Source organism: Tribolium castaneum, chromosome 6 (assembly GCF_031307605.1).
Source record: "Tribolium castaneum strain GA2 chromosome 6, icTriCast1.1, whole genome shotgun sequence".
NCBI classification, from domain to species: Eukaryota; Metazoa; Arthropoda; class Insecta; order Coleoptera; family Tenebrionidae; genus Tribolium; species Tribolium castaneum.
In genome coordinates, this window is record NC_087399.1 from 6140422 (window position 1) to 6153098 (window position 12677).

At 31.3% G+C, this 12677-nt stretch overlaps 4 protein-coding genes across 5 annotated transcripts; all 4 read left to right on the plus strand.

The window, feature by feature from the left end:
- Positions 1-289: 289 nt before the first annotated feature.
- On the plus strand, positions 290-1962 carry LOC135266467 (leukocyte elastase inhibitor-like). The gene is made up of 3 exons (XM_064357247.1): positions 290-526; positions 579-1304; positions 1425-1962. Exons 1-3 carry the CDS (start codon positions 428-430, stop codon positions 1680-1682), a joined length of 1083 nt encoding a protein of 360 aa, XP_064213317.1. The 5' UTR covers positions 290-427; the 3' UTR covers positions 1683-1962.
- Positions 1963-3783: 1821 nt separating this feature from the next.
- On the plus strand, positions 3784-5118 carry LOC103313991 (intracellular coagulation inhibitor 1). 2 transcript variants are annotated; one of them, XM_015982641.2, is made up of 3 exons: positions 3784-3936; positions 3986-4768; positions 4812-5118. In XM_015982641.2, exons 2-3 carry the CDS (start codon positions 4088-4090, stop codon positions 5079-5081), a joined length of 951 nt encoding a protein of 316 aa, XP_015838127.1. In that variant the 5' UTR covers positions 3784-3936; positions 3986-4087; the 3' UTR covers positions 5082-5118. The 2 variants fall into 2 exon arrangements, with proteins under 2 accessions (XP_015838127.1, XP_008196889.1); XM_008198667.3 differs by having other exon boundaries at positions 3784-3943; positions 4812-5117.
- A 2316-nt stretch (positions 5119-7434) lies between these two features.
- On the plus strand, positions 7435-8798 carry LOC663160 (serpin peptidase inhibitor 12). Its single transcript, XM_969220.4, has 3 exons — positions 7435-7590; positions 7658-8437; positions 8489-8798. The coding sequence occupies exons 1-3, from the start codon at positions 7438-7440 to the stop codon at positions 8759-8761; spliced, it is 1206 nt and encodes a 401-aa protein (XP_974313.2). The 5' UTR covers positions 7435-7437; the 3' UTR covers positions 8762-8798.
- Positions 8799-9965: 1167 nt separating this feature from the next.
- LOC135266496 (serpin B10-like) lies at positions 9966-10786 on the plus strand. Its single transcript, XM_064357383.1, has 2 exons — positions 9966-10425; positions 10477-10786. Exons 1-2 carry the CDS (start codon positions 10018-10020, stop codon positions 10747-10749), a joined length of 681 nt encoding a protein of 226 aa, XP_064213453.1. The 5' UTR covers positions 9966-10017; the 3' UTR covers positions 10750-10786.
- Positions 10787-12677: the final 1891 nt, after the last annotated feature.

Consider the following 12677-nt stretch of genomic DNA (forward strand, 5'->3'; position numbering starts at 1 on the left):
TTTCCAAAACGCCTCGAATAAAGTTGTAGAGAATTAGATTTTCTTCAAAAAACTACAAATATCCTTAATTCAAACTTGATGTACTATAGTTTTTTAAAGCGTTGCAATTAAAAACGTAAAAAATAACTAGTTTGTTAAACTTAAAAAACGAAATAAAGCACTCAAATTGGAGTTTATTATCTTACAAGTTGTAAAAATCTTGTGAGACAATAGAAACTTCCAATAAATGCTGAAATAAAAAACGAAACAATAACGCAAACGTTGATGCAAACAATAGAAAATTTGGCTTAATAAAAGACATATCTCATCAAATTTACCATTAAACTGATTTTAGGACCAGTAATTTTTTTCGTAAGTAGATATATTTTGATCAAACTAACCTTGTCTCATTTCAAAATCGAAACAAATCGTTCGCTTCTGGTAAAAAATGTATTTGGTCCTTTTTTTGAAGTTTAGTGTCGTATTTGCATCTCTAAATTATCACACTGAAAAACATAATGAACACTTTTCTGTAACTGTTTACAAGGTACATTATTATCCCAAATTATACTAACTGACTTTAATTGAAATAATTTAAGAGTCTGATACGCACGAATTCCGACTTTGTCGCAAGTCCTTTTTTGATTGAATCAGTTTTCGCTATTTTTTACTTGGGATCCGAATGGGGCACTGCTAAGGAAATGCGCCAACTGTTTGATTTTCCCCGTAAAAATGTAGAACTTATAAAAAAATTCAAAAAACTTGTGTCCTTTCTTAACGAGCAGAATTTTCACGTAGAACATAAGATGTTATGGGATGAAGTCGAATGGATACCGCGTTTCGAGAATGACACCAAAGAAATTTTCCAATCATTCCAACTTGAGGCCTTCGAGGGTAAAAAAGAGCAAGTGGAGAAACTTAATAGTTGGTTTCGGGAGCAAACTAATAATAAAATCGATTACATGATAAAATCACTAAAAGATCTAGAAAAGGCTGTAATATCTGCTTTCCTCTTTTCGGCTTCACATTTCGAAGGCAAGTGGAGTGAGGCGTCTTCTGAAAGAAGTGTAAATGCTCGATATTTTCATTACGGAACATTGCACAATAAGAGTGCCAAATTAGTGGAATTACCGTTCGAAAAAAGTGAAGCTTCCATGGTTTTAATTTTTCCGGAAAACGCTAACGACTTTCACCAACTTGAAGCAGAACTTGCGCAAATTTTGGAACGACCGAACTTTACTAAGTCTGAACCAGCGACTATTTCACTGCCGAAATTTCGTTTTGAGCATTTTGTTGTGGAGTACAACCACGAGCGTCTAGCTGAGGTAAGTTTTATATAAAAAAACGCCAATTTGAAACACTTTAACATTTAACATTTTCTCTGCTCTTGACTTTTTTACACTGCAGCCAAGTGTAATAAAATCCCCAAAATTTTTTTTTTTCAGATGGGTATACGGAAAGCTCTTTATGGTGGAGATTATAAATACATGACAGCTTGGTACAATGTGCATGTCAACTATTTTACGGAAAAAGTTTATCTAAAAGTCAATGAACAAGGAGTTGAGGTAGCGTCAGGTCTGGCACCACCTTTTGGGCAGAAGAGTTTTTGGTCTGGGGAAAAAAGCGACTTTCCATTCATATTTTACATCAAAATAAGACGAACTATTCTCTACATTGGCCGACACCTTGTTAATCCTCATTAACAATCTCTGTTTCAATCTCTGTTTCTTAATTTTTTGTATTACAGATTTTCAATTTTGTAGCTTCTTAACCTTTCAGTTTATTTTTTATTTATTAATTATTTATTATTTTTATTAATTTTTTTATTTAGAATACAAGTGTTTCAATTTATTAGTCTTTCTCATTTCCAGTTCTATAGTTTTTTAGTCACTTAGTACTTTTGAATTTCAATCTCACTGTTCTTTAGTTTTTTGTGTGTTTCAGTTTTTTAGTTTCTCAGCATTAAAGTTACTTACTTTGTCAGTTTTTTAATTTTTCTACTTTGCAGTTGGAAATACTTTAATATTATATTAAATTATTTTTTAATTCTGATCTTCACAAGCTCTTGCAAAAGCACAGAATTATTTTAGTCAACTTTTGAAAAATGACTCACTTTCTCTCTTTGAAATCTTTGCATAACAAAATAGAAAACAGTAGGTCACTTGTTAAAGTTATTGAAGTCGTGAATAAATTTTAAATTTTTATAAAAAGCGTACTTCAAGAATTGTGAACAAAACTGTTAAAAAAATCTGGATACAAAAATCTACTAAAAATAAAACTATTAAATGAAAAAATACTGGTAATACAGAAATGCCACTGAAATATTCTTACAGAAATACGAACTGATTTTACAACAGCAAATTTGGAACAAAATTTCGGTTCAACAATTAATTAACTTCTTTATAGCTTTTTTGTGCAAGAGAGAATTTTAAGTTTTTCATAGTGGAATCTACTGCAAAAAATATAACTATTCTCTACATTGGCCGACACCTTGTTAGTCCTCATTAAATCAGTTAGTGCACAATCTAATAATAAACAAAAGAAATTAATAAAAGCGTCTTTAGAACTATATTATTTCTTGTTTAAAATTTTATAGATTAGTATTATTCGAGATTTGTTAGCCTAATCAAAAATTGAAAACTAGAGAATTTTATGTTTTTTGCAATGATTTGTGGAATGGTATGTTCCCCGCTTGTTATTGAAGTCTCCAAAATTTTTAAATGAGTTCTTTGCTTGTAAATTTGTTGGTCAGGTCTATGCAGGTTTTTACGTAGTTAAACAATAAGCCCCTGAGGATTGTAAGTACTTTTCGGTGGTTCTGCAACGATATTTAAAATTTTGGGTTCGTCGCTTTCTGTTGAAGTCTCCGAAATTTTTAAGTGGGTCTAAGACCATTAGCATGTAACTTTGTTAGTTAAGTTCTTGGTTAGATTTGTTCAAGTCTTTGCTTGTTAAAAACATTAGAATCTGAAAAATTTTGAGTGTTTTCCGTTATTTAGCAACGGTACTTGAAAAATTCAAAAGTGCATGATCTCTACTGAGTTTTTGATGCAAAATCTAAATTTGCAATATGTTTGTTTTTATCGCTGTTACTTTTTTGTATAACCACGTTTTTTAAGTACCATTTTACGAAAATTTAATATTTTAAATTCCCTATAATATAACCTCTTTTAACCATAAAGAAACAAACTAAAAAAAGTCTAATGCTGTGATTATACCAACTCTCCATTATCCTTTGATTGAAAACTATTTCAAGAATTCGTTCAACTATTATGAACTTCGTGTGATAGTAAAAAATTTCCAAACTGAACATAAAAACTTGTGGAAAACAATAGTAATTTTACAGAAAATAAAAAAAATTAATGAAGCAGTTTTTGCTTCAAACAATTGAAAAAACCAGGCTTAATGGTAAACATAACAACAAAATTTGCAATCAAAATGTTTTTAATTAATTTCTGCGACCAGGTTTTAATCTCTCTACATTGGCCGACACCTTGTTAGTCCTCATTAAATCAGTTAGTGCACAATCTAATAATAAACAAAAGATTGTACAATACGATTTATTGTTTAATTTCCCCTAACTCTCGTTCCTGGCACTAAAAAAAATAAAATATTTCACAATAAATCGCCTAGAAGTTGGTTAAAAAATTATTTCGTATTTTCTTTAATACCCACCACAAGCAAATGTGCCTTTTTGTCACACCTTGCATAATAAAAAAAAACAATGCAAGGTTCAAGCTGTTAGTGCAAACAATAAAACACGGCTTTATTGAGAACGTAACACTTCAAATTTGTAATTAAAATGATTTTACGACCACTCCTTGTTTCCCGTAGTTTCAAAACCAACAACTATCGTTCACCAAATCAAAAAATGTGTTTCGTTCTATTTTTGCTATTTGGTGGCGCATTTGCGTCAAACGCCACCCAAAAATACGATAAACGATTTACCGCATCTTTGTACAAGGTATCCCCTAAATTACAACAACTTTGATTGAAACAATTTCAGGAGGTGGGAAAAAATTGCACCAATTTTGTCATAAGTCCCTTTTTGATTGAGACAGCTTTTGGTGCCCTTTATTTGGGAAGCTCAGGCAGAACGTCGCAAGAAATGCGAATCGTGTTTCATTTTCCCGTAAGCAATGAAGAGCTTGAAACGAGATATAGAAATTTCTTTGCGAATTTTACGAACCAAGGCTACAGACTGCACATTGCAAACAAGGTTTCGGTGGTCGATAGAGTGAAATTTGTCCCGAGTTGGGAGAAAAAAATCAAGGATATTTTCCAAGTGTGTACCGATATTGTAGATTTGAGGAATAAAGATAGGACCGTGGCAAAAATCAATCGGTGGTTTGGGGAACAAACTTACAAGAAAATCGATATTTTATCGCGGGAAATGCTAAGTTGTGAAAGAATTGATGTTTTGCTTCTTAGCGCGTTGTATTTTCAAGCGAATTGGGCTCAACCGTTTTCTAGCGATTGCACGCGGGAAGGTATTTTTTACAACTATGGTAGAGAACAAATTTTTGTTGATATGATGAATACAAGGGCCCAGTTAATTAATTACGGCAAAAGTATTAAATTAAAAGCCCAATTTTTGGAACTCCTCTTTGAACAAAACCAAGCTTCCATGGTTGTGGTTGTTCCAAATGAAAGGGACGGGATTTCCAAACTTGAAAAAAACATTACCAATGTTTTGTATTTTCGGAAATTTCGGCCCCAACTAATGACTATTTTACTGCCGAAATTTCGAATGGAAAATACCCTCGACTTGGAAGAGTTTATACACAAAGTAAGCAACAACAAATAATCCCTCGGATACATTTTTATTTTAGTTGGGTTTGAATGTTACGTTCAATGAACAGAAAGCTTCACTTTTTGGAACTGTAACATGTGCTAACTGTCCGTCGCCGTACGTCACCAAAGTTTCGCAAAAAATTTATCTGGACGTTAACGAGCGAGGCGTTCAGGCTGAGGCAGGTCAAGTAGTACAATACATGGCTCCGAAATTTTTGTATCCGGAGTTAAAAGTCGACCATCCTTTTATATTTTACATCAAAGTCAGGGAGGTTGTGGTTTTTGTTGGGCGAGTCGTTGCTTTTTAGTTCAATAATAATAATTCAAAAAAAACTGGTGTGGAGTTTAATTTCCTAACTACAATAACTAGCACACATTTGGACAACTATTAAATTTATTATACGTATCTCTGCAGTTCTCTTAATTATCATCGGTCCAGTTGTATTTTTCCTTGTTTTAATATTTAAAAAAAATGTTAGCATCGGTATCATTTATTGGACTAACTTCCATTTCAGGAATTTCACCAATTATTTTTTTTTTATTTTTTTCCAAAATGTTGTTTTTCTAGTCCTTCCGGATTTGGAATTTTTTTCAACATGTTTTTGCATATTGTAGCGTGGAATAATTTTTGGGAGTTATTTTTGACACACTGTATTTATAGTTATATACGCTCTTTCCTGCCAGAAGGTAGTTCACCACAACGTTTTTTAATTCTAGACACAAAATTTAAAAAAGTATAACAACTTTTTAATTTTTAAAATCGAGCCCGAGGTGTGTAAAAATATTATACTTCATCACTTGAAAAATAAAAAAATTACATCAGAGCAAATACTAGGTACAGAAATACCTGGTGTTATACACAGTTAATGTGACATTTATATTTCTAAACTAGAAATGGATTTGTTCTGGTCTTTACAATTTACGATTTTTTTATTTTTGTTTCTCTATTACGGCAAAACTTTTCGAAAAAGTAGAACTAGTTTGATACTATCTTACGCAAACTAACCGGAAACTAACCGTCAAGAAAATCGCCATATTCCCAAAAGTTTTTTTTTATTTTACCTATTTTCATTCGTTTATTGAAACGAATTTTCAAAAATTTTGATTCATGTTATAATGTATTTTATAGGAATATTCTCGGAATTTGAACAAAATAAGTAAAAACCGGATCTTAGGTGATTTCCCTAAATTGCAATTTTTAAATGCTTTTCTATAACCTTGAAATAAAAACACGAAATATTTTCGTTTTGTTGAAAATGTAAATATTTGACACCACTTTTATTTATCATGTATCCTAAATGTGTTTTAAACAACCTAAAGGTGTGTTTAACCTTCCTAATTTAATAGAATATTTTGTATTTTTTTATTAGAATTTAGTTTAAAAACAATACAGCAGATTTGTTAATTTAGTAGATATTTTTTTTTCACCTTTTCTCAAACTTCCGGTGATTTATCTCATAATTTCTTTGTTTCAATCGCACACTTTTTTATTTTTTCAATGTTTCAGCTTTTTATTTTCTTAATTTTTCCATATTTCATGTTCGTTTTCTAAATTTTTCGGTTTTACGTGGTTTCACTATCTTATAATATCAGTTTTCCATTTTCTAATGATTTTACATTGCAGTTCTGTAGTTTTTAATTTATCACTTTTCCAGTATTTCTACAGAAATTCAATCTCTGTTTCTTAATTTCTCAGTTTATTTTTTATTTATTATTTATTTATTATTTTTATTAATTTTTTTATTTAGAATACAAGTGTTTCAATTTATTAGTCTTTCTCATTTCCAGTTCTATAGTTTTTTAGTCACTTAGTACTTTTGAATTTCAATCTCACTGTTCTTTAGTTTGTTGTGTGTTTCAGTTTTTTAGTTTCTCAGCATTAAAGTTACTTACTTTGTCAGTTTTTTAATTTTTCTACTTTGCAGTTGGAAATACTTTAATATTATATTAAATTATTTTTTAATTCTGATCTTCACAAGCTCTTGCAAAAGCACAGCATTATTTTAGTCAACTTTTGAAAAATGACTCACTTTCTCTCTTTGAAATATTTGCATAACAAAATAGAAAACAATAGGTCACTTGTTAAAGTTATTGAAGTCGTGAATGAATTTTAAATTTTTATAAAAAGCGTACTTCAAGAATTGTGAACAAAACTATACAAAAAAATCTGGATACAAAAATCTACTAAAAATAAAACTATTAAATGAAAAAATACTGGTAATACAGAAATGCCACTGAAATATTCTTACAGAAATACGAACTGATTTTACAACAGCAAATTTGGAACAAAATTTCGGTTCAACAATTAATTAACTACTTTATAGCTTTTTTGTGCAAGAGAGAATTTTAAGTTTTTCATAATGGAATCTATTGCAAAAAATATAAAAAAAATATTTTGCCTTCTGTTGAAATTAATAAAATTTTTTAACACCTTAATACAGTTATAATCAAAGTCAAAAACTCCTTCCTTGTGTTACGAAAAATACGAAAGCACAAAAATAGAAAATAAATACTCCAGAGTTGTAATAAAATTTTAAGCAAAACAATCATAAACAACAAAACAGTTAATCATGCAGTTGTTAATCCAAACAATGGGAAAAACCTGGCTTAAATAGTAATTAAAACAAGTTTAGAACGCTTATTGTTTTATAGGACTGTATTTAAATGAAGCCAAATCCATCTCATTTCCAAAACGATCCAACTGAGGCCAAAATGAGTATTTTCCTGTTTTTTATACTAGCTGTCGCAATTGCGACACCAAAAAAACCAGACCTTAAAAATATACAAGACTATGGCTTTTCCGCAACTTTGTACAAGGTATTGGCTTAAATTACACAAGTTTCAGTTGTAATAATACTAATAGCACACCTAATAATAATTCAAGGAGTTGGGAAAAGATTGTCACAACTTTGTCATAAGTCCCTTGTTGGTTGAGACAGCTTTCGCTGCCCTCTATTTGGGAAGCTCTGGCAAAACAGCTGAAGAAATACGCACCGTGTTTCACTTACCTCCAAAAACTGGCATTGAACACAAGTATAAAACACTCATCCCGCAGTTAACCAATCCCGGCTATACACTAAACATAGCAAACAGGGTTTCTTTAGCCCAAAAATACAAATTTGTACCGACTTGGGAAACGCAAATCAAGAACATTTTCGAAGTGTGCGCTGATCTTTTGGATATGACGAATAAAAACGCAGCTGCGGAAAAAGTCAATAAATGGTTTCGAGACAAAACGAACAATAAAATCGACAAAATGGTGTCCGCTGATGCTTTGACAAGTGAGACAGCTCTTTTGCTTTTGAGCTCGTTGTATTTCCAAGGCAACTGGGATCAACAGTTTTCTGTGTCTAGCACACGTAAACAGACGTTCTACAACCATGGAAAACAGCAAGTCTCAGTGGATATGATGTCTGCATCAGCTCGGTCCGTTAATTACGGAAAGAGCGATCTTTTAAACGCACAATTCTTGGAAATACCGCTTGAAAAACGCCACGCTTCGATGGTTGTAGTTCTTCCAGATCAACTGGACGGCATTTACCAACTTGAAACGAAGATTAGTGAAATTTTAAATTTTCGCGACTTTTGTCCCGGGACGGTTAATATTTGGCTGCCGAAATTTCGCATGGATAGCACTTTCAACATTGACAAGATTCTACAACAAGTACGGTACATTTGCTGAGGAAAACGCAAAATTTTTGAATTTTTGTTTTAGTTGGGCGTGAAAGATGCCTTTGACGAGACAAAAGCTCAATTCAGTGGAACTGTGTCATGTGCCGATTGTCACTCGCCGTACATCGGCAAAGTTACCCAAAAAACTTATCTGCAAATCAATGAACGAGGAGTTGAAGCAGCAGCTGGTCAAGTAGTACATGTTCGTGTTCCGTTGTCTGGTGGGCGCAAGCAATTTAAAGCCGACCATCCTTTCCTGTTTTATATCAAGATAAAAGAAGTTGTGGTCTTTATTGGACGAGTCAGTGCATTTTAAAAACAGTGTACAAAATGAGAAATAAAATTTGACTAAACTTCTGTGATTAATTTCGCCCAATTACCTTCCCCAACTAACTTTCACGTTTTAGGCAAAATTTGTTGAAAATATTGTCAAGAAATTGCACTCCCAATTTTGATTTTTTATTTCAGGAAATATTATTTATTATTTATTTGACAACACCTTAGAATATTGAATTTGAAATCCATTATCAATTTATTTTTAATACCCTGAAAATAAATATTAGAATAAATATGTTCAGTTTTTGAAAGTTTTTGAGTTTTACTTGAACACCTGAAACGCTAATAAAAATTATCTAATAAATGCGTGTTTATTTTTTCTGTACCATAACACCAACTCAATCATCTTACATAATTACTTTGACGGGGTAACGTTTAAATCTTTTATTCTTAAAAAAAACGTTTAGCAAATGAGAAATGGTAGGAAAAGCTTCTTGACAGCACTATCAGAAAAATCTGCTGTTATGCTTTTTGTAGTGAGATTTTTAGAAGAACAACCAAACACAAAAATCCAACAATATTTAGTAAAATTTTTTAAAACTGAAAATTTAGGTTGGTAAAGTTTCTTCTTTCTAGAAAATATTTTGTCAAAAAACTTATTTAAAAACATTGTAAATCCGTTTTTTATAAATTTTTGATTATTTACGTGAAAACTAAAAGTGTTTTTCAGTAAACTTGACAAAACAGTCCTTGAAATTAACTAGAATTATTATTTATTGTTCAAAATGTAATAGATTAGGATCACTTAGGATGTGTTAGTTTAATGAAAAATTGAAAACTAGACGATTTTAAGTGTTTTGCACTGATTTGTAGAAATGTGTGTTCGTCGCTTGTTATTGAAGTCTCCAATATTTCTACATAAGTTTTTTGTTTTTAAATGTGTTGGTCAGGTCTATTCAAGTTTTTGCGTATTAAAACAATAAACTCTGGAGGATTTTAAGTATTTTATGTGTTTTGGCAATTCTGCAACGGTATTTGAAATTTTGGGTTCGTCGCTTATGGTTGAAGTCTCCAAAAATTTAAAGTGGGTTTAGGACCATTGTTGGCATGTCACTTTGTTAGTTAAGTTCTCGGTTAAGTTTGGTCAAGTGTTTGCTTGTTAACAACGTTACACAAAAATCCACCAACATTTTCGAAGTGTGTGCTGATCTTTTGGACTTTTTGACAAATAAAAACGCAGATGCGGAAAAAGTCAATCAGTAGTTTCGGGAGAAAACGAACAATAAAATCGACAAAATGGTGTCCGCTGATGCTTTGACAAGTGAGACAGCTCTTTTGCTTTTGAGCTCGTTGTATTTCCAAGGCAACTGGGATCAACAGTTTTCTGTATCTAGCACACGTAAACAGACGTTCTACAACCATGGAAAACAGCAAGTCTCAGTCGATATGATGTTTGCATCAGCTCGGTCCGTTAATTACGGAAAGAGCGATCTTTTAAACGCTCAATTCTTGGAAATAGCGTTTGAAAAACACCACGCTTCGATGGTTGTAGTTCTTCCAGATCAACTGGACGGCATTTACCAACTTGAAACGAAGATTAGTGAAATTTTCAATTTTCGCGACTTTTGTCCCGGGACGGTTAATATTTGGCTGCCGAAATTTCGCATGGATAGCACTTTCAACATCGACAAGATTCTACAACAAGTACGGTACATTTGCTGATGAAAACGCAAAATTTTTGAATTTTTGTTTTAGTTGGGCGTGAAAGATGCCTTTGACGAGACAAAAGCTCAATTCAGTGGAACTGTGTCATGTGCCGATTGTCACTCGCCGTACATCGGCAAAGTTACCCAAAAAACTTATCTGCAAATCAATGAACGAGGAGTTGAAGCAGCAGCTGGTCAAGTAGTACATGTTCGTGTTCCGTTGTCTGGTGGGCGCAAGCAATTTAAAGCCGACCATCCATTCCTGTTTTACATCAAGATAAAAGACGTTGTGGTCTTTATTGGGCGAGTCAGTGCATTTTAAAAACAGTGTACAAAATGAAAAATAAAATTTGACTAAACTTCTGTGATTAATTTCGCCCAATTACCTTCCCCAACTAACATTCACGTTTTAGGCAAAATTTGTTGAAAATATTGTCAAGAAATTGCACTCCTAATTTTGATTTTTTATTTCAGGAAATATTATTTATTATTTATTTGACAACATCTTAGAATATTGAATTTGAAATATATTATCAATTTATTTTTAATACCCTCAAAATAAATATTAGAATAAATGTGTTCAGTTTTGAAAGTTTTTGAGTTTTACTTGAACACCTGAAACGCTAATAAAAATTATCTAATAAATGCGTGTTTATTTTTTCTGTACCATAACACCAACTCAATCACCTTACATAATTACTTTGACGAGGTAACGTTTGAATCTTTTATTCTTAAAAAAAACGTTTAGCAAAGTTTAGCAAATGAGAAATGGTAGGAAAAGCTTCTTGACAGCACTATCAGAAAAATCTGCTTTTATGCTTTTTGTAGTGAGATTTTCAGAAGAAGACCCAAACACAAAAATCCAAAAATATTTAGTAAAATTTTTTAAAACTGAAAATTTAGGTTGTTAAAGTCTCTTCTTTCTAGAAAATATTTTGTCAAAAAACTTATTTAAAAACATTGTAAATCAGTTTTTTATAAATTTTTGATTATTTACGTGAAAACTAAAAGTGTTTTTCAGTAAACTTGACAAAACAGTCCTTGAAATTAACTAGAATTATTATTTATTGTTCAAAATGTAATAGATTAGGATCATTTAGGATGTGTTAGTTTAATGAAAAATTGAAAACTAGACGATTTTAAGTGTTTTGCACTGATTTGTAGAAATGTGTGTTCGTCGCTTGTTATTGAAGTCTCCAATATTTCTACATAAGTTTTTGGTTTTTAAATGTGTTGGCCAGGTTTATTAAAGTTTTTGCGTATTAAAACAATAAACTCTGGAGGATTTTAAGTATTTTATGTGTTTTGGCAATTCTGCAACGGTATTTGAAATTTTGGGTTCGTCGCTTATTGTTGAAGTCTCCAAAATTTCAAAGTGGGTTTAAGACCATTATTGGCATGTGATTTTGTTAGTTAAGTTCTCGGTTAAATTTGGTCAAGTGTTTGCTTGTTAACAACAAAAATCCACCAACCAATATTTAGTAAAATTTTTACTAACTAAAAATTTGGGTTGTTAAAGCTACGGCAAAAAACCCTTTTCGAAAACAATGTAAATCCGTTTTTTTTATAGATCATTGCTTGTTTATGTATTCTATTAAACTGAAACTGAAAGCGTTTTTTAGCAAACTTACCAAAACAATCCCTGAAATTAATAAAAGCGTCGTTAGAACTATATTATTAGTTGTTTAAAATATTATAGATTAGTATTATTCAGGATTTGTTAGCCTAATAAAAAATTAAAAACTAGAGAATTTTATGTTTTTATGCAATGATTTGTGGAACGGTATGTTCCCCGCTTGTTATTAAAGTCTCCAAAATTTTTAAATGAGTTCTTTGCTTGTAAATTTGTTGGTCAGGTCTATGCAGGTTTTTAAACAATTAAACAATAAGCCCCTGAGGATTGTAAGTACTTTTCGGTGGTTCTGCAACAATATTTAAAATTTTGGGTTCGTCGCTTTCTGTTGAAGTCTCCAAAATTTTTAAGTGGGTCTAAGACCATTAGCATGTAACTTTGTTAGTTAAGTTCTTCGTTAGATTTGTTCAAGTGTTTGCTAGTTAAAAACAGTAGAATCTGAAAAATTTTAAGTGTTTTCAGTTATTTAGCAATGGTATTTGAAAAATTCAAAAGTGCATGATCTCTACTGAGTTTTTGATGCAAAATCTAAATTTGCAATATGTTTGTTTTTATCTCTGTTACTTTTTTGTATAATCACGTTTTTTAAGTACTATTTTACGAAAATTTAATCTTTT

Coding starts and splice junctions, on each gene's coding strand:
- LOC663160 (XM_969220.4), top strand. CDS start 7,438: ATGAAGCCAAATCCATCTCATTTCCAAAACGATCCAACTGAGGCCAAA. Junction 7,591..7,657: donor TTTCCGCAACTTTGTACAAG/GTATTGGCTTAA, acceptor TAATAATTCAAG/GAGTTGGGAAAAGATTGTCA. Junction 8,438..8,488: donor TTGACAAGATTCTACAACAA/GTACGGTACATT, acceptor TTTTTGTTTTAG/TTGGGCGTGAAAGATGCCTT.
- LOC135266467 (XM_064357247.1), top strand. CDS start 428: ATGTATTTGGTCCTTTTTTTGAAGTTTAGTGTCGTATTTGCATCTCTA. Junction 527..578: donor TTTCTGTAACTGTTTACAAG/GTACATTATTAT, acceptor AAATAATTTAAG/AGTCTGATACGCACGAATTC. Junction 1,305..1,424: donor ACCACGAGCGTCTAGCTGAG/GTAAGTTTTATA, acceptor TTTTTTTTTCAG/ATGGGTATACGGAAAGCTCT.
- LOC103313991 (XM_008198667.3), top strand. CDS start 3,851: ATGTGTTTCGTTCTATTTTTGCTATTTGGTGGCGCATTTGCGTCAAAC. Junction 3,944..3,985: donor TTACCGCATCTTTGTACAAG/GTATCCCCTAAA, acceptor AAACAATTTCAG/GAGGTGGGAAAAAATTGCAC. Junction 4,769..4,811: donor TGGAAGAGTTTATACACAAA/GTAAGCAACAAC, acceptor TTTTTATTTTAG/TTGGGTTTGAATGTTACGTT.
- LOC135266496 (XM_064357383.1), top strand. CDS start 10,018: ATGGTGTCCGCTGATGCTTTGACAAGTGAGACAGCTCTTTTGCTTTTG. Junction 10,426..10,476: donor TCGACAAGATTCTACAACAA/GTACGGTACATT, acceptor TTTTTGTTTTAG/TTGGGCGTGAAAGATGCCTT.